Source organism: Bos indicus, chromosome 19 (assembly GCF_029378745.1).
Source record: "Bos indicus isolate NIAB-ARS_2022 breed Sahiwal x Tharparkar chromosome 19, NIAB-ARS_B.indTharparkar_mat_pri_1.0, whole genome shotgun sequence".
NCBI lineage: Eukaryota > Metazoa > Chordata > Mammalia > Artiodactyla > Bovidae > Bos > Bos indicus.
The window spans coordinates 34,149,009-34,173,149 of NC_091778.1; the positions used below are offsets into that span (position 1 = coordinate 34,149,009).

Sequence of the window (24,141 nt, forward strand, 5' to 3'; positions counted from 1 at the left end):
AGAGAAGGCAATGGCACCCCACTCCAGTACTCCTGCCTGGAAAATCCCATGGACAGAGGAGCCTGGAAGGCTGCAGTCCATGGGGTCACTAAGAGTCAGACACGACTGAAGTGATGCAGCAGCAGCAGCAGCAGCGACCTTTTCAGCTCTTTTCTACTTCCAAGCCCCAGAAATGCACATCGGAGAATGGATGACTTTATAGATTCATTCCTTGAGCATTGGGAGGGCCCAGGGAGCATGCCCACTGCCTCCTGTCAACACCCAGGGACTAAGAATTTGAGTGGCTCTGAACAAGCTTGAGGGTGAGTCTGGAGCTGTGTCCAGGAGACCCTGCTTTGAGAACCATGGGTGCCACTCCATGGGAACCCTGGGGGGTGGGGCTGGGAAAACACAGCAGCAGGGTCCCGCACCAGGGATGCAGGGTCCGCCGCCTGCTCTGGGGGCCTGAGAATGTGCATGTCTAAGTCATGCCCATTGGAGAAGGAAATGGCAACCCACTCCAGTATTCTTGCCTGGAGAATCCCAGGGACGGGGGAGCCTGGTGGGCTGCCATCTCTGGGGTCACACAGAGTCGGACACGACTGAAGCGACTTAGCAGCAGCAGCAGCAGCAAGTCATGCCCAGGTGCCGCTGCCAGTGTGAGGACCTACTCTTAGTGGCCCTGTTAGAGGCTGAATGATGATTCTAAAATCTTTCTTTCAGCTGCAACATACACGAGGCTTGGCTTGTGCAGGTAGGAAACGCCCCTCAGGTGAGCAATTCCAAGACTGTCTGCCCCCTTTCCCTCCCCATTGAGGAGCCACTGGGGAAGGCAGGGAAGGGAGCTCTCAACAGGGCCACCATCAATCCTACTGTAGTTATAAAGTAAATCATTTCCAAGGTCAGAGCTTTATTATAACATGCCTCACAGCCAAATAAATAAATAAATAAAACAGAAGCAATATTGCAGCAAATTCAATAAAGACTTTTAAAAAATTCCACATCAAAATAAAAATCTTTAAAAAATAATTTTTTTTTTTTTAATGAAGGGCTGTAGAGCATTCCCACCACCACCTGCTAATACTGGAATCAGGAAGATTAAAGAACCAGTGTCTCAAAGTGGGGGCTAAGGATGGTGCTTTCATGCAGAACTGGTTCACACTCTGTCCATGGCCACCAGCCGAATTCTTATCTCAGGAAACCATCCTGCAAAAGGATTTTGTGGGTTCCAGGAAAGACTGATGAATCAGCGGGTACAAATCCACCCCGAACACTCAGATTGTTTGCCCCACAGACACTGTGAAAATAGTGCTGTATGCACACCCCTGATGGGCAGGACAGTGTCTTAATCCAGTGTTTCCCAAGCTGTGCCCCACAGAATGCAAAAGAAACAGTGAAAAAAGTGAAAGTGTTAGTCACTCAGTCATGTCCGATTCTTTGCGACCCCAAGGACTGTAGCCTGCCAGGCTCCTGTGTCCATGGGATTTCCCAGGCAAGAACAGGGTTTCTCCAGGCAAGAATACTGGAGTGGTTGCCATGCCCTCCTCCAGGGGATCTTCCTGACCCAGGGATCGAACCCACATCTCTATGTCTCCTGCATTGGCAGGTGGGTTCTTTACCACTAGCACCACCTGGGAAAGGCCAAGCCAAATGGAGGGCTCAGTGCTCCCTGGAAAGTAGACCTGCTTCCTTCCTTCTGCCTGGCCTGCCCCCTTCTCTGCTTCAGACTGCAGGCATCTTGTCTTGCTTGCATCTCATCTCCCTCTTCTCCCTGAGCCATCCAAGGAGTTTGTCTGACCCCCCCTCGGCCCCCCACCCCCAACGGATGGAGAACCATATTTTCTCCAGCAGGAAGCTGGTGCAGAGTTTCTTTCCACCTCTGCACTTACCCTTCTCAACCTCCGGTCTCCTCCCTGGCCTGCCCGTTTCCTTGTCTGCCTTCTGGTTACTCTGCATTTATTTTGGGCTGAAGAGGAAGCTTCCACTTAGGGCAGAAGTGTCCTGGGAGTCTTATCTCTAAGACCTGAACCAGCCTGGTGCCGCGTGGTGTTCCCATGCTGACCTTCATCCTGAGCGGACCCTCGTCTTATAGGCTGAGAACACTCTCTGACACCCCGCACTTCAGACCTAGGGAAGCACTGGGCCCCCCAACAGACTTACCATGAGCCCACCGCCCACTTACCAAGACTCCCTCCACCTCTTCACGCTGCCCCATCCCCCCACCCAACACTATGGAGCTGACAGGCTCCAGAGGGCACCCAGGAGATCCTGATATGATACTGGGAAGCCCTGAGAATTCCAGAGCTAAGACAGAGGGGACAGGGGTGGGGAGGGGCAAACTGGCCTCCGCTCCCCACTCCCTATGAGACAACTTGCTGGCCACCTTCTCAACCTCAAACACACGCCTACTCCAAGAGAGGAGAAACAAGCCCATCACTGAGCTCTGCTAAAAAGCCTACTTGTACACGATGGGCAGCTATGGTAGCTGTCAGCTGGTCCTGATCGAGATCACACCTCTTTCCAGGGCAGGGATGAGGGGGGTGGGCACCACCCTGGGGTGGGAGGCAGGAGTCTCATCGAAGTGCCCATCTTCTGACACAGGCCTGGCATCACTGACTCATCACAGTGGCAGGAGGGAGAAGGGGGGCACGCTGCTTCTTGAAGACGCTTCTGCACATCCATGTTCTCTAATGATTACACGTGGACTTTGAGGGACACCAGAAGTGGAAGCAGAGTTGAAGTGCCCACTGCCACACGTATCAGTTCATGCACAGGTGCAGGTGTTCACCAAATCCATACTGAGCCCCAAACACAGCACTTCTAAGAGGTGTGGGTCCCACCCTCCCCGAGAACTCACAGTGGATTCTCCATGTTCATCTCTTGCTTTCGGGGGGTGGGGGGGAAGGGGTCTACCCTTCACAGTGCCAAGGGTCCACAAAGCACGTTTGTCTCCCATGCCCATAACACATCAAACACAACCGGCCCATGTCATCCGAGTCATCAAAAATAAAAGAAGAGAAGTTCCTACAGAGACCAGAAGCAGGCCCCTCAGCCACTCTGCAGATGGGGGGGTCCACTGTCACCACGCACCAGGCCTGGAGCTTCAGTTCAAGGAGCACACGGCCCATTGAGGAGCCAGACCACAAGCTTCCCAACTCAACCCAGGTCAGGATGGGAAAGCATGAAACAGGTTCAAGAAGAGAAGATGGTTGTGCTGAGTCCTGATGGACTGGCGGGGGAGGGGCAGTGAGTCCTGAGGAGTTCAAGTCCTGAGTGAAGTGTGTCTCTACTCGGGCCCACCTTCCTCTCTGGGTGCAGCTCACACAGGCTGCAGGGTTTCTGCCTATGAACCATGATGCTGAATTGGCAGAATAAACACTTGACAGATGCGCTGCAGGAAGCAGAACTGAGCCTTGGGTAAAACTACAAATCTAAATTTCATATTTATCTGAGGACTGTTCCATGATAAATAGTAAAATTCCCAATTTAAATGTAATATGAAGACTCATTCAGCAAACAGCACCCATGGCCATACTGTCTAGAGATCAAGGTTCAAATTTTTAAATAAAATTTCCAAAATGAGCCAAACAGGCACAATCAGAGGAACACTGTTCAACCTTTTCCTTCTGTGGATGTTTTCAGTAGCCGGGTACACAGACAGGCAAGACGGCTAGGAAAGATGAAAAGACAGGCAGCAGGAACCAGCCCTGCCTTCATACTCAGGAAATCAGACATGAAAGGCGTGAAGCAGTTGTGCCCAGGGACCTTCTCTCTGCCTGACAGCTGGCTCAGGAGTAAAGGGACCATGAAAACATGTGGCTTCGCAGAGTGTAATCAATCAGAAAGAGGAAGCTCTGCTCCACTGGAACAATGGGAGGACAGACTGGCATCTCCAGGGTGGCTGCAATCAGTGGGCCCCACCACCCGATTCTACAGTGCTCAAAGCACCAGGAACCCAGGGTTTGCTTTAAAGATGGTGACTTGCTAACAGCTAACATTGATTACCCTTCAAGTCAGGGACCAGGAGACCAGAGAGAAATCAAATTTCATTTCATCCTTAATGAACACTGTGAATTTTCAACCTGGTATATATTACTTACATTTAAAATATCTTTAAGAAAAAAATAATAAATATCAAGCAAATCCTAGAAATAATGCTTTCTTTTTCAAAAGTTAATATTTTAGATAATAATGATGAGCAAAATTTTATGTATCCTTACACAATATTAATTTTATTTTTTTGCCTGTTTACCTGTATATTTTTCTTAATTGGAAGATTTTTATAAGGCCATGTTTTACCTGATTTTTTTTAACTTCACTTTAATCATATTAAAAGGATAAAATATGAGGAGGCTTCCCTCATAGCTCAGTTGGTAAAGAATCTGCCTGCAATGCAGGAGGCCCTGGTTCGATTCCTGGGTTGGGAAGATCTCCTGGAGAAGGAAACGGCAACCCACTCCAGTACTCTTGTCTGGAAAATCCCATGGATGGAGGAGCTGGTAGACTACAGTCCATGGGGTCACAAGGAGCAGGACACAACTGAGCGACTTCACTTAATCATATTAAAATCCCTATCTTGTTTTTTTTTTTTTTTTTTAAAGAAAAATGGTGATTGCATTTGAGACTCTGCCTGGAAGCAAAGAGCTAATGTGGCCACCTTCTTCAGAGGTCAGTTATCCCAACATACACATAACCTATGGGCTTCCCTGGTTGCACAGTGGTAAAGAATCTGCCTGCCAATGCAGGAGAGAGGGGTTTGATCCCTGGGTCAGGAAGATCCCTTGGAGAAGGAACTGGAAGCCCACCCCAGTATTCTTGCCTGGGAAATTCCATGGACAGAGGAGCCTGATGAGTTACAGTCCCTAGGGTCTCAAAGAGTCATATACGACTGAACAACTCAGCATATACATACACATATACATACACATATACATGCATGCGTGCCAGATCGCTTCAGTCATGTTCGACTTTTTGCAACCCCATAGACCGTAGCCCGCCAGGCTCCCTGTCCACGGGATTCTCCAGGCAAGAATACTGGAGTGGGTTGCCATGCCCTTCTCCAGGGGATCTTCCTGACCCAGGAATCGAACTTGCATCTCTTGCGTCTCCTGCAAAGCAGCGGAGTGAGGGGAGGAGGATACACCACCAGTGGCACCCGGGCAGCCCTGCCCAGAAATGAGCCCAAGACACTGGCTTGAAGCCAGCAAGTCCAGGATTCAGGCTTCACTGAAACCCTGTCTCACACAGAAAACCACAGGGCCCAAACAGACTGAATTCCAACCCCGCTTTTCCTCGGAAGCCGCGTGTCCTTTCGTCTGGTCCAGCACGCGCTCCGTCCCCTGCACGCCCACCATACACAGGGATGCCGCTGCTACTCGATGCGGCCCCGGGCGGCCTCCCATCTGCTCTTAGAGGATGGAGTGGCCTTTTCTTCCCTCCGAACGACGATAAATTCAGACACCCCTTCATCTCTCCTTCCAGGACTGTTTTGACTCTTCTTTTGGGAGGCCGATCAGCACCCCCAGCGGCCTTATACCTACTCTAACCTCTTCTCTCAAGTGTCTTATCTGTGCCTGGTCTACCAGGGCCCTTTGTCCCATTGTGCGTGACTTGGTATTGGGGTCTCTCTCCCCAGGTTTGCTCACCTCGCTCTGACCGTCTCTGGTTTCTGTTTCTCCAGCGTGCAAGCTTCTGAAAGTCTCTGGTGTGGCTCATTTCAAGAGGTTTCTGAAAAATACAGAATGAGGAAGGTAAACTGGTAAAATACACTATCATGTAACTACCATGGATGCTCTAGGGGAAACGGACAGCTGAATATGCAGGAAAACTGTTGCCTGCAGTTAAAAGAGAAAATAGCAAAGATTGAGTACCCAAAGATCAAGAAAGGGGTCTTTGCAATTGGAGAGAAAAACTGAGTTACTCATTTTAAACGAATTTTTCTAGGCACCGACATACAAACAGTCCACAGCGACCCATTAGCATATAGGAAATATGTGCGGTCACGTGCCAGGAAGTTCTGAGGCTCTGACAAAAGGAGTTTTTGTTGAGTCAGAAATCCAATTCAACAAGGGTTTTAATGTGTCTCCCCTTAGCACAGTAGAGGGGTGCACGGAGCAGGTTTACTCTCCGGGAACGGGCCCTCCACGATATGTGCTGGGGGGACATCCTCTCCTGACAGAGGCCCAACCTTCCAGACCCAGCCTCGTGCAGCCCTGCATGAGAGCCAGCTCTCTCCTCAGTGCTCCCACAGTGTTTCTGTGACCTAACTGTGTTTGTATTTCAACAACTCCAAGAGGCAACATACGAGAATATACCTAACGGGACAAAGATACATATGAAGCAGTTGTATGGAGTAAAGTATACAATCAAGGGGCTTCCCTGGTACCTCAGTTGGTAAAGAATCTGCCTGCAATGCAGGAGACTCTGGTTCGACCCCTGGGTCGGGAAGATTCCCTGAAGAAGGGATAGGCTACCCACTCCAGTATTCGTGGGCTTCCCTGGTGGTTCAGACGGTAAAGAATCTGCCCACAATGCGGGAGACCTGGGTTTGATCCCTGGGTTGGCAAGATCCCCTGGAGGAGGGCATGGCAACACACTCTAGTACTCTTTCCTGGAGAATCCCCATGGACAGGAGTCTGTCAGACTACAGTTCATGGGGTCACAAAGAGTCAGACCTGACTGAGTGACTAAGCACAACACAGCATGTACAATTAAGAGCATGAGGGCAGGACAGGCCGGCTGCTGCCCAGCTGTGTGACCTGCAGTGGGATCCTTAAACTTCCTGAGGCTCGATGACCTCGTCTGTAAACTAGGGGCAGTAACAGGATTTCTCTGGCCTTGACGGCTCTGTCGTGAGGTACATTATGTGAAGCAGGTGGGAGCCCAGGTTGGACCGCCCTCACCCTCCTTGGGTGACTGTCATGCAGGACTGTGACATCCAGGAAGAGGCTGGAGCAGGGGGAGATGAAATGATGGGCTACAGGAGTGGGGGCACACTTCTGTCCCCAAGTCCCACCCATCCCGCACATCAATGCCACTCTCAGTTCCCAGAAGCCCTGCTTATATCATCTGCTTGTAGAAACGACACCCTCTGGAGGTGACCTGAGCCCAGCAGGTCTGAGGCATCCCAGTCAATCTGCAGCCACTCGAGTCCAAATGTACAGATATGCGCACGGCCCTGATCCCCAAGGTGAAGGGGGGGTTCTATTATCTACACACACACATGTGCACATGCACACGTGCACACACAAGCCCCATGCAACTCCCTGATGTCCCCAGGCATGCCTCTGGGAAACCCTCAGCTTCAACACCCCTGGTCCCAGCTGACCCCGTTTCTCCTCTCCTCAGGCCACTGCAGCTCCAGCCTGCGATGACTTCATGAGCAAACCGGGCCAAAAAGTCTCGCCAGATTCCTGCTGGAAACAATCTGGAGACTTGGGTATGTGAGCAGCTTAAAGGGGACGTGGGCTGGAGGAGAGTTCTGAGACCCAGCTCTGCATCTTTGGTCCAGTCTTGAGTAGGTTACTCGGTCCTTCCAAATTTCAGTTTCTCCATGAGACACACCCTGTCCCATGGATGTTACTCCAATCCAGTTGATTCAGGGAGAAGGATGTCATGATCAGTAAGTTCTAAACTGTCTGCTTTTGTAGAGAAGATCAGGAAGCCTGAACTAATGGCATGAACATACCTCTCTGATGTGTGACTGGGGCGCGTGTGTGTAGCAAGATGATGACGTAACATGGGCACCCAAGACAAGAACTAGATGAATTCCAGAGAGAGCAGAGGGTGGAGGTGGGACGAGAGGAGAGAGTGGAGGGCAAGTGTAACCAGTTCAGGAGCTCAGAATCACCAGCCCCGGGTGGTCTTCAGAACACTGTGTCTTACTCTCTGGTGACCGCAGAACTCGTTTATCTCTCCCCTCACAGCCACGGGCTTATCAGAACCACCAGGGTTCCAGGGCCCACAGGCTGAACAGACTGAACAGAACTGGGCCCAGAAGCCTTGGCAGGCAGCCTCCCAGAAGGCCCCCAAAGATCCTCTGCCCACCAGAACTCACATCCTCTGAAACCCACCCCCCACCAGTATCTAATGTCTCCTTTCTAACAGATAGAATGTGATCAAAGTGATGGGACATTACATGGCGATTAGGTTACACAGAAACCTTGGCTTCCTTCTTGAACTCACTCTCTGTCTCTGTCTGTCTTTCTTTGTCTCTGTACATCAGAGGGAAACCCTATTATAAGCCACCCTAGGGGGAAGCTAATGGCCAGGGATATTTCTAGCCAGCAAGGAACGGAGGCCCTTAGTTTCACAACCTGTGAGGAACTTGATCTTGCCAGTAACCATGCGAGTGAGCTCTGGCAGGGACCCTCCCCAGTTAGCCTCTTGGGTAGGACCACAGCCCCAGCCAAAACCACAACTGTCCCCCACAAAGAGGCCTGGAGACAGAGGCACAGTTAAGTCCCACTCAGATTCTCAACCCATGGAGACTGGGAGGTACATGTGTGTTTTAAGAAACTAAATTTGGGGGTACTTGTTACACAGCAAGAGGTAACTGATACAAGGCCCATCCCATATCAGACTTCCCAAGGAAGGATCCTACTCCTGATACTGAACAGAGACGTGGACTCCGCCAGCCGTGGGGGTAATTCCCCTACATGGTTCCTCCTTCCACTCTGCTCCCATCTCTGGGGAACAATGCAACTCCTGCTACAAGGGAGCATGTGTATGTAAAGAATTCATGGCTATCAAACACCACAGAAATGAGGCCATCATCTAACAAAGCCAGTTTGGACAAGGCCATCTTGATACTGCAGACACACTGCTGTGGCTGGAGGGGTCAAGGCAGAGAGGGGACAGGGAGGGGTGGAAAGGGGTGGAGGTGGGGCTCAGAGATGATGCCAGGGTGCTTTCTTCACATGTTCCTTGAGAGGTTCAGAAAGCTGCAGCTTTAGTGGTTAGATGATGCCAAGTAAAAATGACTTTGGCATCAAAATGGCTTTGTGAAAGCAGCCAGATTATAAAGTCAAGTTCTATCACGCAATTATTTTACGCATACACCCCCTCTACAACATAAATGCTGTTTGGGCTCTGGATCTGGGTGGCTGGCCAGCCACCTTTCTCTCCTGCTGTGTGTGCATGAGTGCATGTGTGTACTCGCACATGCACACACATACACAAACCATGAATGGGATTCAGAAGTAGGTTTTCAGGGTCTGAGAGCACAGGATAAGAAAACTGGGGGTTTCAAGGCCCCCATCTGCCCCCTGCCTGATGTGGATCTAGGCTGTTCCTATCCAAAAGGCTGAAGGGCACCTGCCCCCAGGGCTGAGGCTTCACCCAGGACCCCACAGAGAGCAAATCATCACCGAGAAAAATCCAGGAACCAGGTTATTGTGTTCAAGGGAAGGGTGCCTTTATCTTTGAATTGATCCCACTGGTTTCCCAAAGGTCTCTATATCGTTAATAAAGAGAAGAGGGTCTCCGTGGCCCCGTTGTGTGATCATCCTGCTAAAGGACATCCTATTAAAGGACAGCAACAGTCACAGATCATCACAGGCACCGACCAGCATGGTTCTGAGACCCAACCAGCTATGTTGGGGTCTTTCTGGCCCAACAGTCTAGCCCTCATGTCACTAGATTTCTCTGTGAAAATAGGGTTGTTGTTTTTTTTCCTCTCTCTCTCTCCAGCTCTGACCTCCTCCCCACACAGCAGCCCAGGACCCAGGATGCACGCCAGCTTCCCAGCACCCCACCAAATGAGTTCCATGTGAGCCCAACTTCTGAGTTTATCGCAACCAAGAAAGCACAGCAAGCCCTGACCTTCAGCACTCGGCCCCCTTTCTGCCGGGTTCCAGAAGAGAAAGCTCACTTTGCCCTCTAGGGTGGGAAATGTGAAAGGCAGGGTGCAGAGCTGGGGTGAGCCCCACCACCACTGCCACCAAACAGCCAGCAGTCTTTCCATCCACCCATGGAAATTCTAGACGCACGAGGTACAGGAACCGACCCTGCGTTCCCACCCTTGCCAACTGCCGTAAACCTGTTTCTCTCCCGTTGGAGTTACGACGTGGAGCCAGAAATCTGGAAGAATTTACCGCCCAGTCAGTACAGACAGAGGAAAACATTGTTCGGAATAAACACTGGGATCCCTCCCTCAGCATCCAGGAATGTGGAGCCGGCGGGGTGGAGATCAGCAGCTTCTCAGCACGGCCCTCCTGGGCCACGGCGGGAGGGCCGGCTGAGGCTGCGGTCCAGCCCAGAGCCCAGGCCTGGGGCTTCCCCCTTCCCTCCCTCGATCCTGGCCTTGGCTCCAGAAACCCTGATTCTGGGCAGGACCCTGCCCACCTGCAGAGGCCACGCCTCCCTGTCCTTGGGAGGGGCCAGAAGAGGCAAAGGGACCCAGAGGGGCTCATAGGCTCTGTCTGGGACTTTCCACTTCCTTCGACTGCACCGCCTATGAAATAGTGGCTTCTCCTGGAGGAAGAAAGGAGGCTCTGTATATGCAGCGGGGACGCAGCGCCTGCAACCAGGAGCCGCAAGGGCCGGGCTCGCTTTGACCGCCAGCATCTACCTGGCTTTGAAGGAGCCATGGGCCCGGCCCCACCCCATGTTCTCCAGCCCTGGGGTGGGGAGACGAGGGGCTGGCTTTTCCTGGGGCTATGTGGGGGTCCCAGGAAGGTGTCTTTGGGTCATGGCGTCCCTCTGCCTGAAGTGCCCCTGCCAACAGATAGGCCTGACCGGAACTGTTGACAGTTTCTGACAGTCACAGTTCAGGAGGAACTCTGCAAGTCAAGAAGGCTTCAAGGAGACGGTGCAGACAGAGCCTGAGGATGGCTGCTTTGCCCCAGGACCTCCAGCAGGGCTGCCAAGCAGTTTAGGGGCAGCAACAGAGGTGCACGGCCACCCTGTGGGCCCTGACCCTCACCATGGCTCTCACCCCGTCCTCAGCCCCAAAGGATGCACAGAGGGCGTATTTAAGTGGACTTATTGATGCCTTCCACTGGGCTTCCCATGTGGCACTAGTGGTAAAGAAACTGCCTGCCAATTCAGGAGACGTAAGAGACTCAGGTTCGATCCCTGGGTCAGGAAGATCCCTTGGAGGAGGGCATGGCAACCAGTATTCTTTCCTGGGAAATCCCACGGACAGAGAAGCATGGCATACAGTCCACAGGGTCTCCAAGGGCTGGACATGACTGAGCACGCACACATTGATGACTCCCACTGGGACTTCCCTGCTCAGTGAGCATATGACCCGGACCAGAGGTCACCAAGGTGGTCCGGGGACCAGCCTCAGCATCACCTGGCTGCTTGTTGGCAATGCTTTTCCTCTGGTCCACCCAGGCCTGCTGCATTGGAAACTCTGGCATGGGGCTGGAACCTGAGTTCAACAAGCCTGCCAGGCGATGCTGGTTCACAGGAGAGCTGTCCTCTGCCATCTCCCCACCGGATAGCAGAGAAAGGCTGAGAGGTTCATGTTGGCTTCCAAGAAGTCACAGAAATGGTGTGTGAATGTCGCCTGGACTAAGAACTGCTGTGCCAAAGTCTGGTGTCAGTGGAAATTTTTGACTCCAGCTTCAGAAACACTTTTTCCACCTCAGTGTGGTCACCCTTGACGGGTGGTTTCTAAAACTTTACTTTGAAGCCAAGGGGCGGGCAAGAAAACGGCGAGATTTCTTGGCTCTTGCAGCAGCTGCCAGCCCTGGGCGCATCACAGCTCTGCTTGGAGGGCCTGCTGTTGCCAGGGCTCCCTCCTCACCTAGTGCTTCAAGGGGCGACAAGGAGAGGATACAGCCAGACTCTCTGACTGAGCTGATTTGTAAAGAAAAGTACTGGCCGAGGAAGTAAAATCTCATTTGTCCCTTTGGCAAATGATGCTGAATATTCATTGCAAGGACTGATGCTGAAGCTGAAGCTCTAATACTTTGACCACCTGATGCAAAGAGCCCACTCGTTGGAAAAGACCCTGATGCTGGGAAAGATTGAAGGCAGGATGAGGAAAGGTGTGACAGAGAATGAGATGATTGGATGGCATCACCAACTCAATGGACATGAGTTTGAGCAAACTGTGGGAGATGGTAAAGGACAGGGAAGCCTGGCGTGCTGCAGTCCATGGGGTCACAAAGAGTCAGACACAACTGAGCAACTGACCAACTGCACGTCACCAAACTCCATCTGTTCCATTTGGCTGTCCTGAACTGTATCCTCTACAATAACCTGGTGAACATTTCCTGTAAAGTAACAGTAAAGCATTTCCTGAGTTCTGTGAGTTATTCTAGCAAATGAGCAAATCTGAGGAAGGGGTGATGGGATCCCCCAAATTTATAGCCAGTGAGAAGTAGAGGAGGCCCTTGGGACTTGAATTGAAATGGGGGCAGTCTTGTGAGACTGAGCCCTCTATCTGACGCTCTCCAGGGAGACAGAAGCTGAATTGAATTCACGTGTAAGCACCCAGCTGGTGGTGGAGGAGGGGAGAATCAGCTGGTGTCAGAAGCTATACATTTGGTGTCAGAAAAAAGATGTCATGGACATGGACATGTGAAGGCCACAGAGGCGTCAAGAAACTCAAGGACCAAATGAATCCGTTGACATTGACACTAGGAGCGTGTATGAGGCTGATTCCATAAAATGATGGGGTGAAAGCCAGAACTGGGAGAGCTACAGAGTTCATGGGGGAGGCGGCTGTGGGGACAGGGATGGGAATAATGTAAATGGAGACCCGGGAGGGCCAGCAGTGCCACCAGAGGGACCCACTTCATGCCATTCATTCCTTACCACTGTCCACCTATGACATGGTGTCCCCATTCTGTAAAGGGAGTGATGAGCCTCCGAAACACCAAGCAACTGTCTCAAAGCCCTGCAGTTGGCAAATGCTGAGGTTAGAATTCAAAAGCAAGTCAATTTGATTCTAAAACCTGCTTGTAACTAGCGGACAGTTGCCCCTCGGAGCTATAGCTGCTGAACCCGCGTATATGGGACCAACTGTGAGGGATCTGAGCATCCGTGGACTTTGATACCCTCAAAGGGTCCTGGAACAATCCCCCAAGGACACAGAGGGAAGACTCTGACTGTATCTGTAGATACCCAAGTGAATCTACAAATAAACTATTAGAATTACCGAGTTTAGCAAACTTGTTGGAGGCAAAGACAACATACTACTAAATACCAGCCAGAAACAAACGTCTGAAAAAGTTACTGTTTTCAATTACTTCAAAAATGCCAAAGTCAGTAAATAAATCCAACAAAATATGTGCAAGTCCTCTCTGCAGAAAATTATACATTATTAAAAAAACACGTTTCAGTTCAGTTCAATCGCATCTGACTCTTTGCGACCCCATGGACCACAGCACGCCAGGCCTCCCTGTCCATCACCAGCTCCCAAAGTTTACCCAAACTCATGTCCACCAAGTGAGTGATGTCATCCAACAATCTCATCTTCTGTGGTCCCCTTCTCCTCCTGACTTCAATCCTTCCCACCATCAGGGTCTTTTCAAATGAAGTCAGTTCTTCACATCAGGTGGCCAAAATACTGGAGTTTCAGCTTTAGCATCGGTCCTTCCAATGAACACCCAGGACTGATCTCCTTTAGGATGGACTGGTTGGACCTCCTCGCAGTCCAAGAGACTCTCAAGAGCCTTCTCCAACACCACAGTTCAAAAGCATCAATTCTTCAGCACTCAGTTTTCTTCATAGTCCAACTCTCACATCCATACATGACCACTGGAAAAACCATGGCTTGACTAGATGGACCTTTGTTGGCAAAGTAATGTCTCTGCTTTTGAATATGCTATCTAGGTTGGTCATAACTTTCCTTCCAAGGAGTAAGCGTCTGTTAATTTCATGGCTGCAATCACCATCTGCAGTGATTTTGGAGCCCCCAAAAATAAAGTTAGCCACTGTTTCCACATCTATTTGCCAGGAAGTGATGGGACCAGATGCCATGATCTTAGTTTTCTGAATGTTGAGCTTTAAGCCAACTTTTTCATTCTCCTTTTCACTTTTATCAAGAGGCTCTTTAGTTCTTCTTTACTTTCTGCCATAAGGGTGGTGTCATCTGCATATATGAGGTTATTGATATTTCTCCTGGCAGTTTTGATTCTAGCTTTTGCTTCATCCAGCCCAGCATTTCGCATGATGTACTCTGCATATAAGTTAAATAACCAGGGTGACAATATACAGCCTTGATGTTATCCTTTTCCTATTTGGAACCAGTCTGTTGTTCCATGTCCAATTCTAACTGTTGCTTCCTGACCTGCAAACAGCTTTCTCAAGAGGCAGGTCAGGTGGTCTGGTATTCCCATCTCTTTCAGAATTTTCCACAGTTTATTGTGATCCACACAGTCAAAGGCTTTGGCATAGTCAATAAGGCAGAAATAGATGTTTTTCTGGAATTCTCTTGCTTTTTCAATGATCCAGCAGATGTTGGCAATTTGAAGTCTGGTTCCTCTGCCTTTTCTAAAATCAGCTTGAATATCTGGAAGTTCACGGTTCAAGTACTATTAAAGCCTGGCTTGGAGGATTTTGAGCATTACTTTGCTAGCATGTGAGATGAGTGCAACTGTGAAGTAGTTTGAGCATTCTTTGGCATTGCCTTTCTTTGGGATAGGAATGAAAACTGACCTATTCCAGTCCTATAGCCACTGCTGAGTTTTCCAAATTTGCTGACATATTGAGTACAGCACTTTCACAGCATCATCTTTTAGGATTTGAAAGAGCTCAACTGGAATTTCATCACTTCCACTAGCTTTGTTTGTAGCGATGCTTCCTAAGGCCCACTTGACTTCAGATTCCAGGATGTCTGGCTCTAGGTGGGTGATCACACCATCATGATTATGTGGGTCATGAAGATCTTTTTTGTATAGTTCTTCTGTGTATTCTTGCCACCTCTTCTTAATATCTTCTGCTTCTGTTAGCTCCATACCATTTCTGTCCTTTATTGAGCCCATCTTTGCATGAAATGTTCCCTTGGTATCTCTAATTTTCTTGAAGAGATCTCTAGTCTTTCCCATTCTATTGTTTTTCTCTATTTCTTTGCACTGATCATTGAAGAAGGCTTTCTTATCTCTCCTTCCTATTCTTTGGAACTCTGCTTCAAATGGGTGTATCTTTCCTTTTCTGTTTTGCTTTTCGCTTCTCTTCTTTTCACAGCTACTTGTAAGGCCTCCTCAGACAGCCATTGTGCTTTTTTGCATTTCTTTTTCTTGGGGATGGTCTTGATTCCTGTCTCCTGTACAATGTCACAAACCTCTGTCCATAGTTCATCGAGCACTCTGTCTATCAGATCTAATCCCTTAAATATATTTCTCACTTCACTGTATAATCATAAGGGATTTGATTTAGGTTATACCTGAATGGTCTAGTGGTTTTCCATACTTTCTTAAATTTAAGTCTGAATTTGGCAATAAGGAGTTCATGATCTGAGCCATAGACAGCTTCGGTTTTATTTTTGCTGACTGTATAGAGCTTCTCCATTTTTGGCTGCAAAGAATATAATCAATCTGATTTCAGTATTGGTCATCTGGTGATGTCCATGTGTAGAGTCTTCTCTTGTGTTGTTGGAAGAGGGTGTTTGCTATAACCAGTGCGTTCTCTTGGCAAAACTCTATTAGCCTTTGCCCTGCTTCATTCTGCACTCCAAGGCCAAATTTGCCTGTTACTCCAGGTGTTTCTTAACTTCCTACTTTTGCATTCCAGTCCCCTATAATGAAAAGGACATCTTTTGGGGGTGTTAGTTTAGAAGTCTGAATAAATGGAAAGAAATGCCATGTTTACTGTAAAAATATCAGTTCTCCTACTTTGGGCTGTAGATTCAACGTCACCTCAACCAAGTTGAAAGTGTCTATAGAAACTCACAAGCTGATTGTAAAGTGTATTAATGTAAAGGGGCTTCCCAGGTGGCACTAGTGGTAAAGAACCCACCTGTAAATGCAGGAGCCTCAAGAGATGTAGGTTCAATCTCTCGGCTGGGAAGATCCCGTGGAGAAAGGCATGGCAACCCACTCCAGTATTTTTGTCTGGAGAATCCCATGGACAGAGGAGCCTGGCAGGTTACAGTCTATGGGGTCACAAAGAGTCCATGACTGAAGCAACTCAGCAGACCACATACTAATGTAAAATGTTTTAAGGATGTAAGGATGGCAGGGGCCAGAAAAGGGAGGCAAGAGTGTGGGAAGTGAAAAGAGAGATGAGAGACTGTGGAGCCGAGTCAGGGGGACCCTTACATCCCCCACTGTCAGCACCGCTGTAGGGCCACCAGCTGGGGGTGCATCTAGATATGGAGAGGGGATTCTCTTTAGCGTCAGAGAGGAGACTTGGTTTGAAGAAGTTGGGAAGAAGAAAAAAAGGATCAGATGTGGTGGAAAAACCAGTGGGCTACAGAGTCAGGGAGGGTCAGGGTCTCGATGAGCAAGAGTGAAATGATGGTTCCAGGGTGGCTGGAGAACAATACAGGCTGGAGACATCCTGCAGGTGGCCCCTCCAAGAAGCCCTGGCTGACAGCCCATGACTGTGATTAGCTAATTGGCTTCTGTCTCTCTGCGACCAAAAGTCAAGAGTCTAAAAACCAGAACAAAGTCATTCTCTGGCATGTTCCTAAAAACTTGAAGAATTACAACGGTGAAATAAACATTTGTTAGAAATAAACAATGAAAAATGAAAACCAAAACGGGCCAAGTATTTCCCAGGCTGCTGGCCTGACCTGCTGCACATTCCTGATGCCTAACCTAGACCAGACACTCGCTTGTTGTTGTTCAGTCGCTCAGTCAAGTCTGACTGTGACCCTGTGGACTGCAGTGCGTCAGGCCTCCCTGTCCTTCAGAATCTCCCAGAGCTTGCTCAAATTCATCATTGAGTCAGTGATGCTGTCCAACCATCTCATCCTCTATTGCCCCCTTCTCCTCTTGCCCTCAGTCTTTCCCAGCATCAGGGTCTTTTCCAATGAGTTGGCTTTTCACATCAGGTGGCCAAAATATTGGAGCTTCAGCTTCAGCATCAGTCCTTCCAAAGACTATTCAGAGTTGATTTCCTTTAGGATGAACTTGTTTGATCTCCTTGCAGTCCCAGGGACTCTCAAGAGTCTTCTCGTGAGCATTCCTCACAGCAACTTGGCAAACTTTTCCTTCCTTTCTGTTGATTTCTGGGCATTTTCCCTGCAGCACCAGCCTCCATGAGCTGAGGAAGCAACTTCCCATCTTCTCTCTGCAGCAGACTGCCCACCACGCAGTTTACCAGGTGCCATCAGACCTGACACTGACCCATCCGGCTGGAAATGCCCTGTCATCAGCCCCCTCCTCAGAGCCTGACTTCCCGCACACCTGTCTGTCCCATCACCAGAGACCTGGTGGCCTGAGGAAAACGGGAACTGGGAGAAGAAGGTCCTGAGGTCCTGGAGAAGAAACAGGGGCCAGTAGTTGGTGGGAAAGTCAGAACTGGCACATGGACTGGCTGAGGTCTGGACAGTGAAGGGCCACGCCAGGAGTGGGCAAAATGACAGGTCAAGCAAGCAACAGAGTCAGGGTTGCCAGAGGGGCTGGGAACCCAGTGCTCTACACTCGCCCAGAGCGCGAACACGGGTCAGAGGGTACTGGGTTCCTGTCCTAGTTCTGTTTTTTGCCAGCTGTGTGACTTTGGGCAAATTACCAACCTCACTTGGCCTCATTTTTGTCTAGTGAAGAGAGGGTGGGGTGGGGGTGGGGCAGGGGTGAGGGTAAGGGTGGCAGAGAAGTGAAGACCCATGGGCCAGGCAAGCCCTCAGGAGCGGGAGACTGATACGTCTTTGTCCCAGGAGATGCTGAGCCTGTTAAAGGCAGAGACCAGCTCCCGGCCTGGGCATGGTGTTTGGCATCCTCTCTCTGCGCCCTTTGCTGGTCAGCGCTCACTGGGGACATCGACAGCATGGATGCTGGGGGTGTGAGCAATCTGGGCGCATGGCAACTGGCCCGAGACAGACCGCAGCAGTGCTGACGTCCACTGTCCACGCTCGGCCCCTTCCGCCCACCCCGCCCATTGGCCTCACTCCTCGCCCCCATCACCAGCATTTTCCAAATGTCCCTCCCTCTCTGCTTCAAACGTTCCCAAGTCTCCCCTCCTCTAGAAAATTCTTCCCTTGACCCCAAGCTTCTCTGACTTCTATTTTCCTCCTTCTTCTGCCAAAACTCCCCAGGGAGTGGCCTGTACCAGCTGCTATTCCTTCCTCACTCCCCCAGGCCCAGCTGCCTGGCGCCCATCCACCAAGCCCCACGGCCCCACTGACAGGCTGACGGGGAAGGACAGGGGGCACGGCCATGGAGGGGCTAGAAAGTGCAGGGGTTGGGCCCATGTGTGCACACACACACATATACACTGATGCACACAGAAACACATATGCACATAGGAACACAGATATACACAAATGCACACGAACATGTACACACAGGCACACACACAGAAATACAGACATGCACACCCAGACATACACCGACACACACAAATACGTAGAGGCAACAGATGCACACACAGACACGAATACATACACCCATGCACGTGTGCATGCTCAACCGTGTCCATGGGCGACTGGAGTCCACCAGACACACACAAGTACATAGAGACAACAGAAATGCACACACAGACATAAATACATGTGCACACTCAGTCATGTCTGATTCTTGTGACCCCATGGACTATAGTCCACCAGGCTCCTCTGTCCATGGAATTCTCCAGGCAAGAATACTGGAGCGGGTTGCCATTTCCTCTTCCAGGGAATTTCCCCAACCCAGAGATCAAACTCACATCTCCTGAGTCTCCTGTATTGGCAGGTGGATTCTTTACCACTGAGCCACCTGGGAAGCCCCCAACACACACACAAGCACATATACACACATGCCCACACAGACACAAAGACACACACACACTAACCCATTCCAATACAACAACCGAGGGCCCCCTGCTCTGACTAGGGGAGGAGGAGGGATCCCAGGGCTCCAGACCCCTCATGGCAGCACCAGGAGGGCAAAGAGAAGACACTGGAATGGCTGTCCTGCATTCCAACCCAGGCCATGTGGGCCTGACCATTCATTACTAGGGAGGAAGCGTCCCTGTACCCTGCACAGGTCCCAGCTGGGAGCACTCAGAAAACACTCCGAACTAACTCAGCTGAAAAGGAAGGAGGCAAGTGCTGGTTGGAGGCCTGAAGGAAGACTGTGACCTTGGAACGCAGCAGGTGAAGTGGACAGGACCAGCTCCCTGACCCTAGGCTGGCCAGTGACCCTCTCCCGGACACGGGGCAGTCTGAACTGAACCCAGGACTCTGGCCCCCTCATCCTTGCCCCTCCCTTCCTGCTTCTCCCACAGCAGCTCCTCACACCTCGAGCACATGCAAAACCGAAGCTGCTGGCACAGACGGTAGCCTCTGGGGGCCTGGGTTTGAGCCCAGCCCCCCCTCCCTCTTCCCCTTCCCCATTCACACTGTGTCCACGCTGATCAGAAAGCTTATGGACTGCTGTGTTTACGTACTCACCCTTTTTCCTCCTGTTCTTTATTATTCTTCAATAAGCAACTGGAATATTCATCATCACTTTTTCTAAAACCTGCTGTCTGTGTGGCTGTCACGACCTTCTCCCCTCCGGGTTCTTATAGGTCCTTAACCGTCAAGGCCTCCCCCAATCCCGATGTAGCATGTCCTGGGTGCTGAGCTCCTGGTGGGTGGGGAGGGAACGTGATAGGAGCCCCGTCCCCCACCCCTAGGGAGGAAACGGGTTTATTTCGTGTGTTTGTTTTGGTTTCTTAGACTTGTTGCCCTGGCTGCCTTGTGGAGTCACCTGACCATTTTAAAAGACAGGCCTAAGTTCCTGCAAAGTTAATCCAGACCTCAGTAGAGTTAGAGTCCAGGGGTGGATGGCATGGAAGGAGGAAGACCGAGGCTCCGACGTCCAGCAAAAGGGCTCCTGCTACTGTGACAGGCTGGCCTTTCTCCACATTCATCCCTGACTGTTCTCTCTGGAACACCTGGTGCTCCAAGGCAAGACAGGACCTACCCCCAAGTTACCTGAGAGGTTTCTGTGCTTCTCCATGCTACCTTCAGGAGCCTGGTGACTCTCCCTCCCGGGGCTTATTTTCGCCCCCAAATGTCCCCGTATCCTTGACTCTACTTCCCCGTTGGTCCTCTACTCGTGGCCGCCAGCCATCCTCTCTCCACTGCCCCAGGTGGTCCAGGAGCCTGCGGCCAGAGTAAATGGGCATTGTGATGTCAGCAGGTGTTATGGTCACCACCCTGAACAGAAGAGGAGCAGAAGAGGCTCCTTCCCTCTTCTCTTCATCTCCCTGGAGCTCAGCCTGCTGCAGGGTGCTGTCCTCAAACCCTGGTATGGGATCCCCCGACCCCTGGCCCGGTCATAAACACCGACTGGGTCCTGGGCCTTAGCCCAGGTAGCAGGGGGGTTCTCTGCCCCAGAGAGGCAAATAAACCCCTATTCAGTGGTCACCTGGAAGGTCTATTGAGACCCAGATTGCCAGACCCCACCCCAGAGTTTCTGATTCAGTAGATCTGGAACTCACCTGTCCATATTTCTGGACATTTGGGGGCTCTGAGAATCTGCCCTCTCTCCTGGTGGGTGTAGAGAGACAAGACTGTGGACACTTGTGTGATATTTGGGGGCTCTGAGAACATTCCATCTTCTCCTTGGGAGCCTAGGGAGACTGTGGACACTTGTGTGCAAAGGCCTGGGGTGGCGGCTGGTTTGCAGCATGGAGGGTGGGCAGGTGAGCACAGATTCACAAGAACCTCCAAAGAATCAGCCCGTAAAGCCTTCTGCAGCTTAAGGTGGCTCTTGGAGCCCCTCACAGGCCTAGCGCTGCAGGTAACAGGGACCAGACCCTTGGACCAACCAGCTAAGGAGCCTTCTGGGAGTGACCTCAGCCCCACCGCCTGCCAGCACACAGGGGGCCATGATGCTAGTCACGCTGTGTCTGTGTTGTTTGTGGCGAGGCTGCAAGCCCTACAGAGAAAACCTACAGCCTGAGTTCTCTTCCTCCCACTGGGCCTGCCTGGCCTCTGATTGTCCCCTCTTAGAGAGGTGCATTTTTCCCTCCTCTGTGGGCAGAAAATTCCCCGAGAGTCAGCATGCTGTGCCCCTGCAGTCACCCACCCACTGCCATCACCTCAAGAGGGACCCCTAAGGGAACATGCAGGGCGAGCCATGGGCCTCCCAGTGCCCCAAGGCTTCCAGCGTCCCCCCATGGGGGAGGGCCAGCCTCATCCCTGGCTCCCCCGTGATCGCCCTGCAGCACGTGCTCAGCCCCACCCTCCCTCCACCGGGAGCACAATGAGTTAGGACACCCAGGGGTCAAGCGCCGGCTCCGGGTACATGCCCCCCGTGCCAGGGACTGTCCTCATCTCACCAGGCCCTCCCCGATCCACCGTTCAAAATCTTCTCCACGTGCTAACAGGCAGGTTTCACTACTTCAATCCCCATTTTACAAGTGAACACAATGAGGCACAGAGATGGTAAGTGAGTTGTCCATTGACACAGTCTATAAGAATCAACTCCAGAACATACATGGATAAAGGCTATGTGATGGTCCTAAAAGACAGTATATGCTGATTCCATTTATCTGAAACATCCAGAATAGATAAATCCATAAAGACAGAAAGTGCTGTGTACAGTGCTCCAGACTAGGCAAGCCTGCAGGAATTTCTTTTCTCTTTGAAACACTACATAATTTATTTCACAAGAGATCCACATACCTAATTCCACCTCTTACTGTATGTAGTCACTCAGTCGTATCTGACTCTTTGCGACCCCATGGACTGTAGCTTCTGTTCATGAAATTCTCCAGGCAAGAATATTGGAGTGGGTGGCCATTCCCTTCACCAGGAGATCTTCCCAACCCAGGGATCAAACCCAGGTGTCCCGCTTTGTGGGCAATCTTTGGGTGTCTATTAATAGGAGCTCCCGCTGCTCCCAGGTGAAACTCTGGAGCTACAGCGGGTGCAGGTGGAGGGGACAGAGGACAGATGGGGAGGGAGCCGAGTCCACAGCTGGAGTCCTGCAGCCCTGACAGCAAGGGACTCTGGCCAACCTGACGTCAGCTGTGGACCCTGAGTGACCCGTCAACTACAGACACCCACCATCCAACAGCCCCCCCCCCGCCAGTCGAGCAGGAGGAGAGACTCAAAAACCCCATGATGGGTTGGGGGCATGAAAGCAAAATCTTGCCCTGGAGAAACCAAGTGGAAATTTGCGGGGGGCTTGCTTCCTTTTGAGCTGAGCCAGTGAGGCTCCAGAATGCTCCCTATTCCCAGCTCCATCAGGTGTGTTCGTGCTGGGCCCTGCACCCAAAAAGCCCTCTTCTGTACGTGCAAAACCGCTCATTCTTCAAGGCTCACTTCACCTCCACGAGGCCTCTCATCCCACCAGGCAGAGCCCCTAATTCCCCCTTGGAGGTTCCCGATGTGCCACGCATACGTGTCTCATGGTAACAGCATCACTTCTTCACATGCATGTTAACCCCAGTGGGTCAATGGCTTCTTCCTCTTTTCTTTTTTTTGGCCATTATGTATTCATTGGTCTTGCAGAAGGAAATAGCAACCCATTCCAGTATTCTTGCCTGGAGAATTCCATGGACAGAGGACCCTGGAGAGCTACAGTCCATGGGGTCGCAAAGAGTCAGATACAACTGAGCGACTAACACACACACATATTCATTGGTATATTAGATTTGAGCAATTCCCTCCTAATAGTTACAGAAGTGTGTAAATAAAAATAAATTGCACGTAAACAAAAAAATATAAAGACATGAAAACAATATTGTAAATATCATCAAAGTGTTTACTACACAATAATATTTATCAGAGATGTTAATTTTGTCTTTATCTTTCTAATTAACTTTTATTGGAGTATAGTTGCTTTATAATGTTGCATAGGAAACTCTTCTCAATGCTCTGTGGTGACCTAAATGGGAAAGAAATCCAAAAAAGAAGAGGCATATGTGTACATATGGCTGACTCACTTTGCTATAAGGTAGAAATGCTCTGGCTTCTTGAGGGTTAGCAGCTGTGTTTTAGTTGGCGGCTGCATCTGAGCCATAAAAGGCTGGCGATGTACCTGGCACACCTCCTGCTGTACATTACTGAACTACTATTTCTTAGAACCCTGGAGAAGGAAATGACAACCCACTACAGTATTCTTGCCTGGAAAATCCCACGGACAGAGAAACCTAGCGGGCTATATTCACAGGGTCACAAAGAGTCGGACATGACTAAATGACTGAGCTCATTTTTTGGGAATCCTATAATTAATTTAGCATACTGCAATTGTATTGTACTGGGATTTAAGTATATTGAAAAGCATTATCTTTTTAAGATTAATGTATGTATTTTAATTGGAGGCTAATTACTTTTCCAGTGGTCATGTATGGATTTGAGAGTTGGACTATAAAGAAAGCTTTGTGCAGAAGAATTGATGCTTTTGAACTGTGGTGTTGGAGAAGACTCTTGAGAGTCCCTTGGACTGCAAGGAGATCCAACCAGTCCATCCTAAAGGAGATCAGTCCTGGGTGTTCATTGGAAGGACTGATGTTGAAGCTGAAACTCCAATACTTTGGCCACCTGATGCGAAGAGATGACTCATTGGAAAAGACCCTGATGCTGGGAAAGACTGAGGGCAGGAGGAGAAGGGGACAACAGAGGATGAGATGGTAGATGGCATCACTGACTCAATGGACATGGGTTTGGGTGAACTCCCAGAGTTGGTGATGGACAGGGAGGCCTGGCGTGCTGCGATTCATGGGGTTGCAAAGAGTCGGGCACGACTGAGTGACTGAACTGAACTGAACTGAATTACTTTACAATATTGTGGTGGTTTTTGCCATGTATTTACATGAATCAGCCATGGGTGTACATGTGTTCCCCATCCTGACCCTCCCTCCCACCTCCCTCCCCATCCCATCCCTCTGGGTAGTCTCAGTGCACCAGCTTTGAGTGCCCTGTTTCATGCATCAAACTTGGACTGGCAATCTATTTCACGTATGGTAATATACATGTTCCAATGCTATTCTCTTAAATCATCCCACCCTCACCTTCTCTTACAGAGTCCCAAAGTCTGTTCTTTATACAACCTTGTCTCTTTTGCTATCTTGCATATAGGGTCGTTGTTACCATCTTTCTAAATTCCATATATATGCATTAATATA

General features: G+C 50.2%; 1 protein-coding gene across 4 annotated transcripts in view; it reads right to left on the reverse strand.

The window, feature by feature from the left end:
- Positions 1-23,854, reverse strand: part of CDRT4 (CMT1A duplicated region transcript 4) — a 29,940-nt gene extending 6,086 nt beyond the window's left edge. The window contains exons 1-3 of one of the 4 annotated variants that reach the window (XM_070774353.1): positions 19,997-23,854; positions 19,469-19,646; positions 5,625-5,706 (exon numbers count right to left, since the gene is read on the reverse strand). In XM_070774353.1, the coding sequence (XP_070630454.1) occupies positions 5,625-5,694 (70 nt within the window). In that variant the 5' untranslated portion in view covers positions 5,695-5,706; positions 19,469-19,646; positions 19,997-23,854. The other 3 variants (XM_070774354.1, XM_070774352.1, XM_019981789.2) reach the window with 3 other exon arrangements.
- Positions 23,855-24,141: the final 287 nt, after the last annotated feature.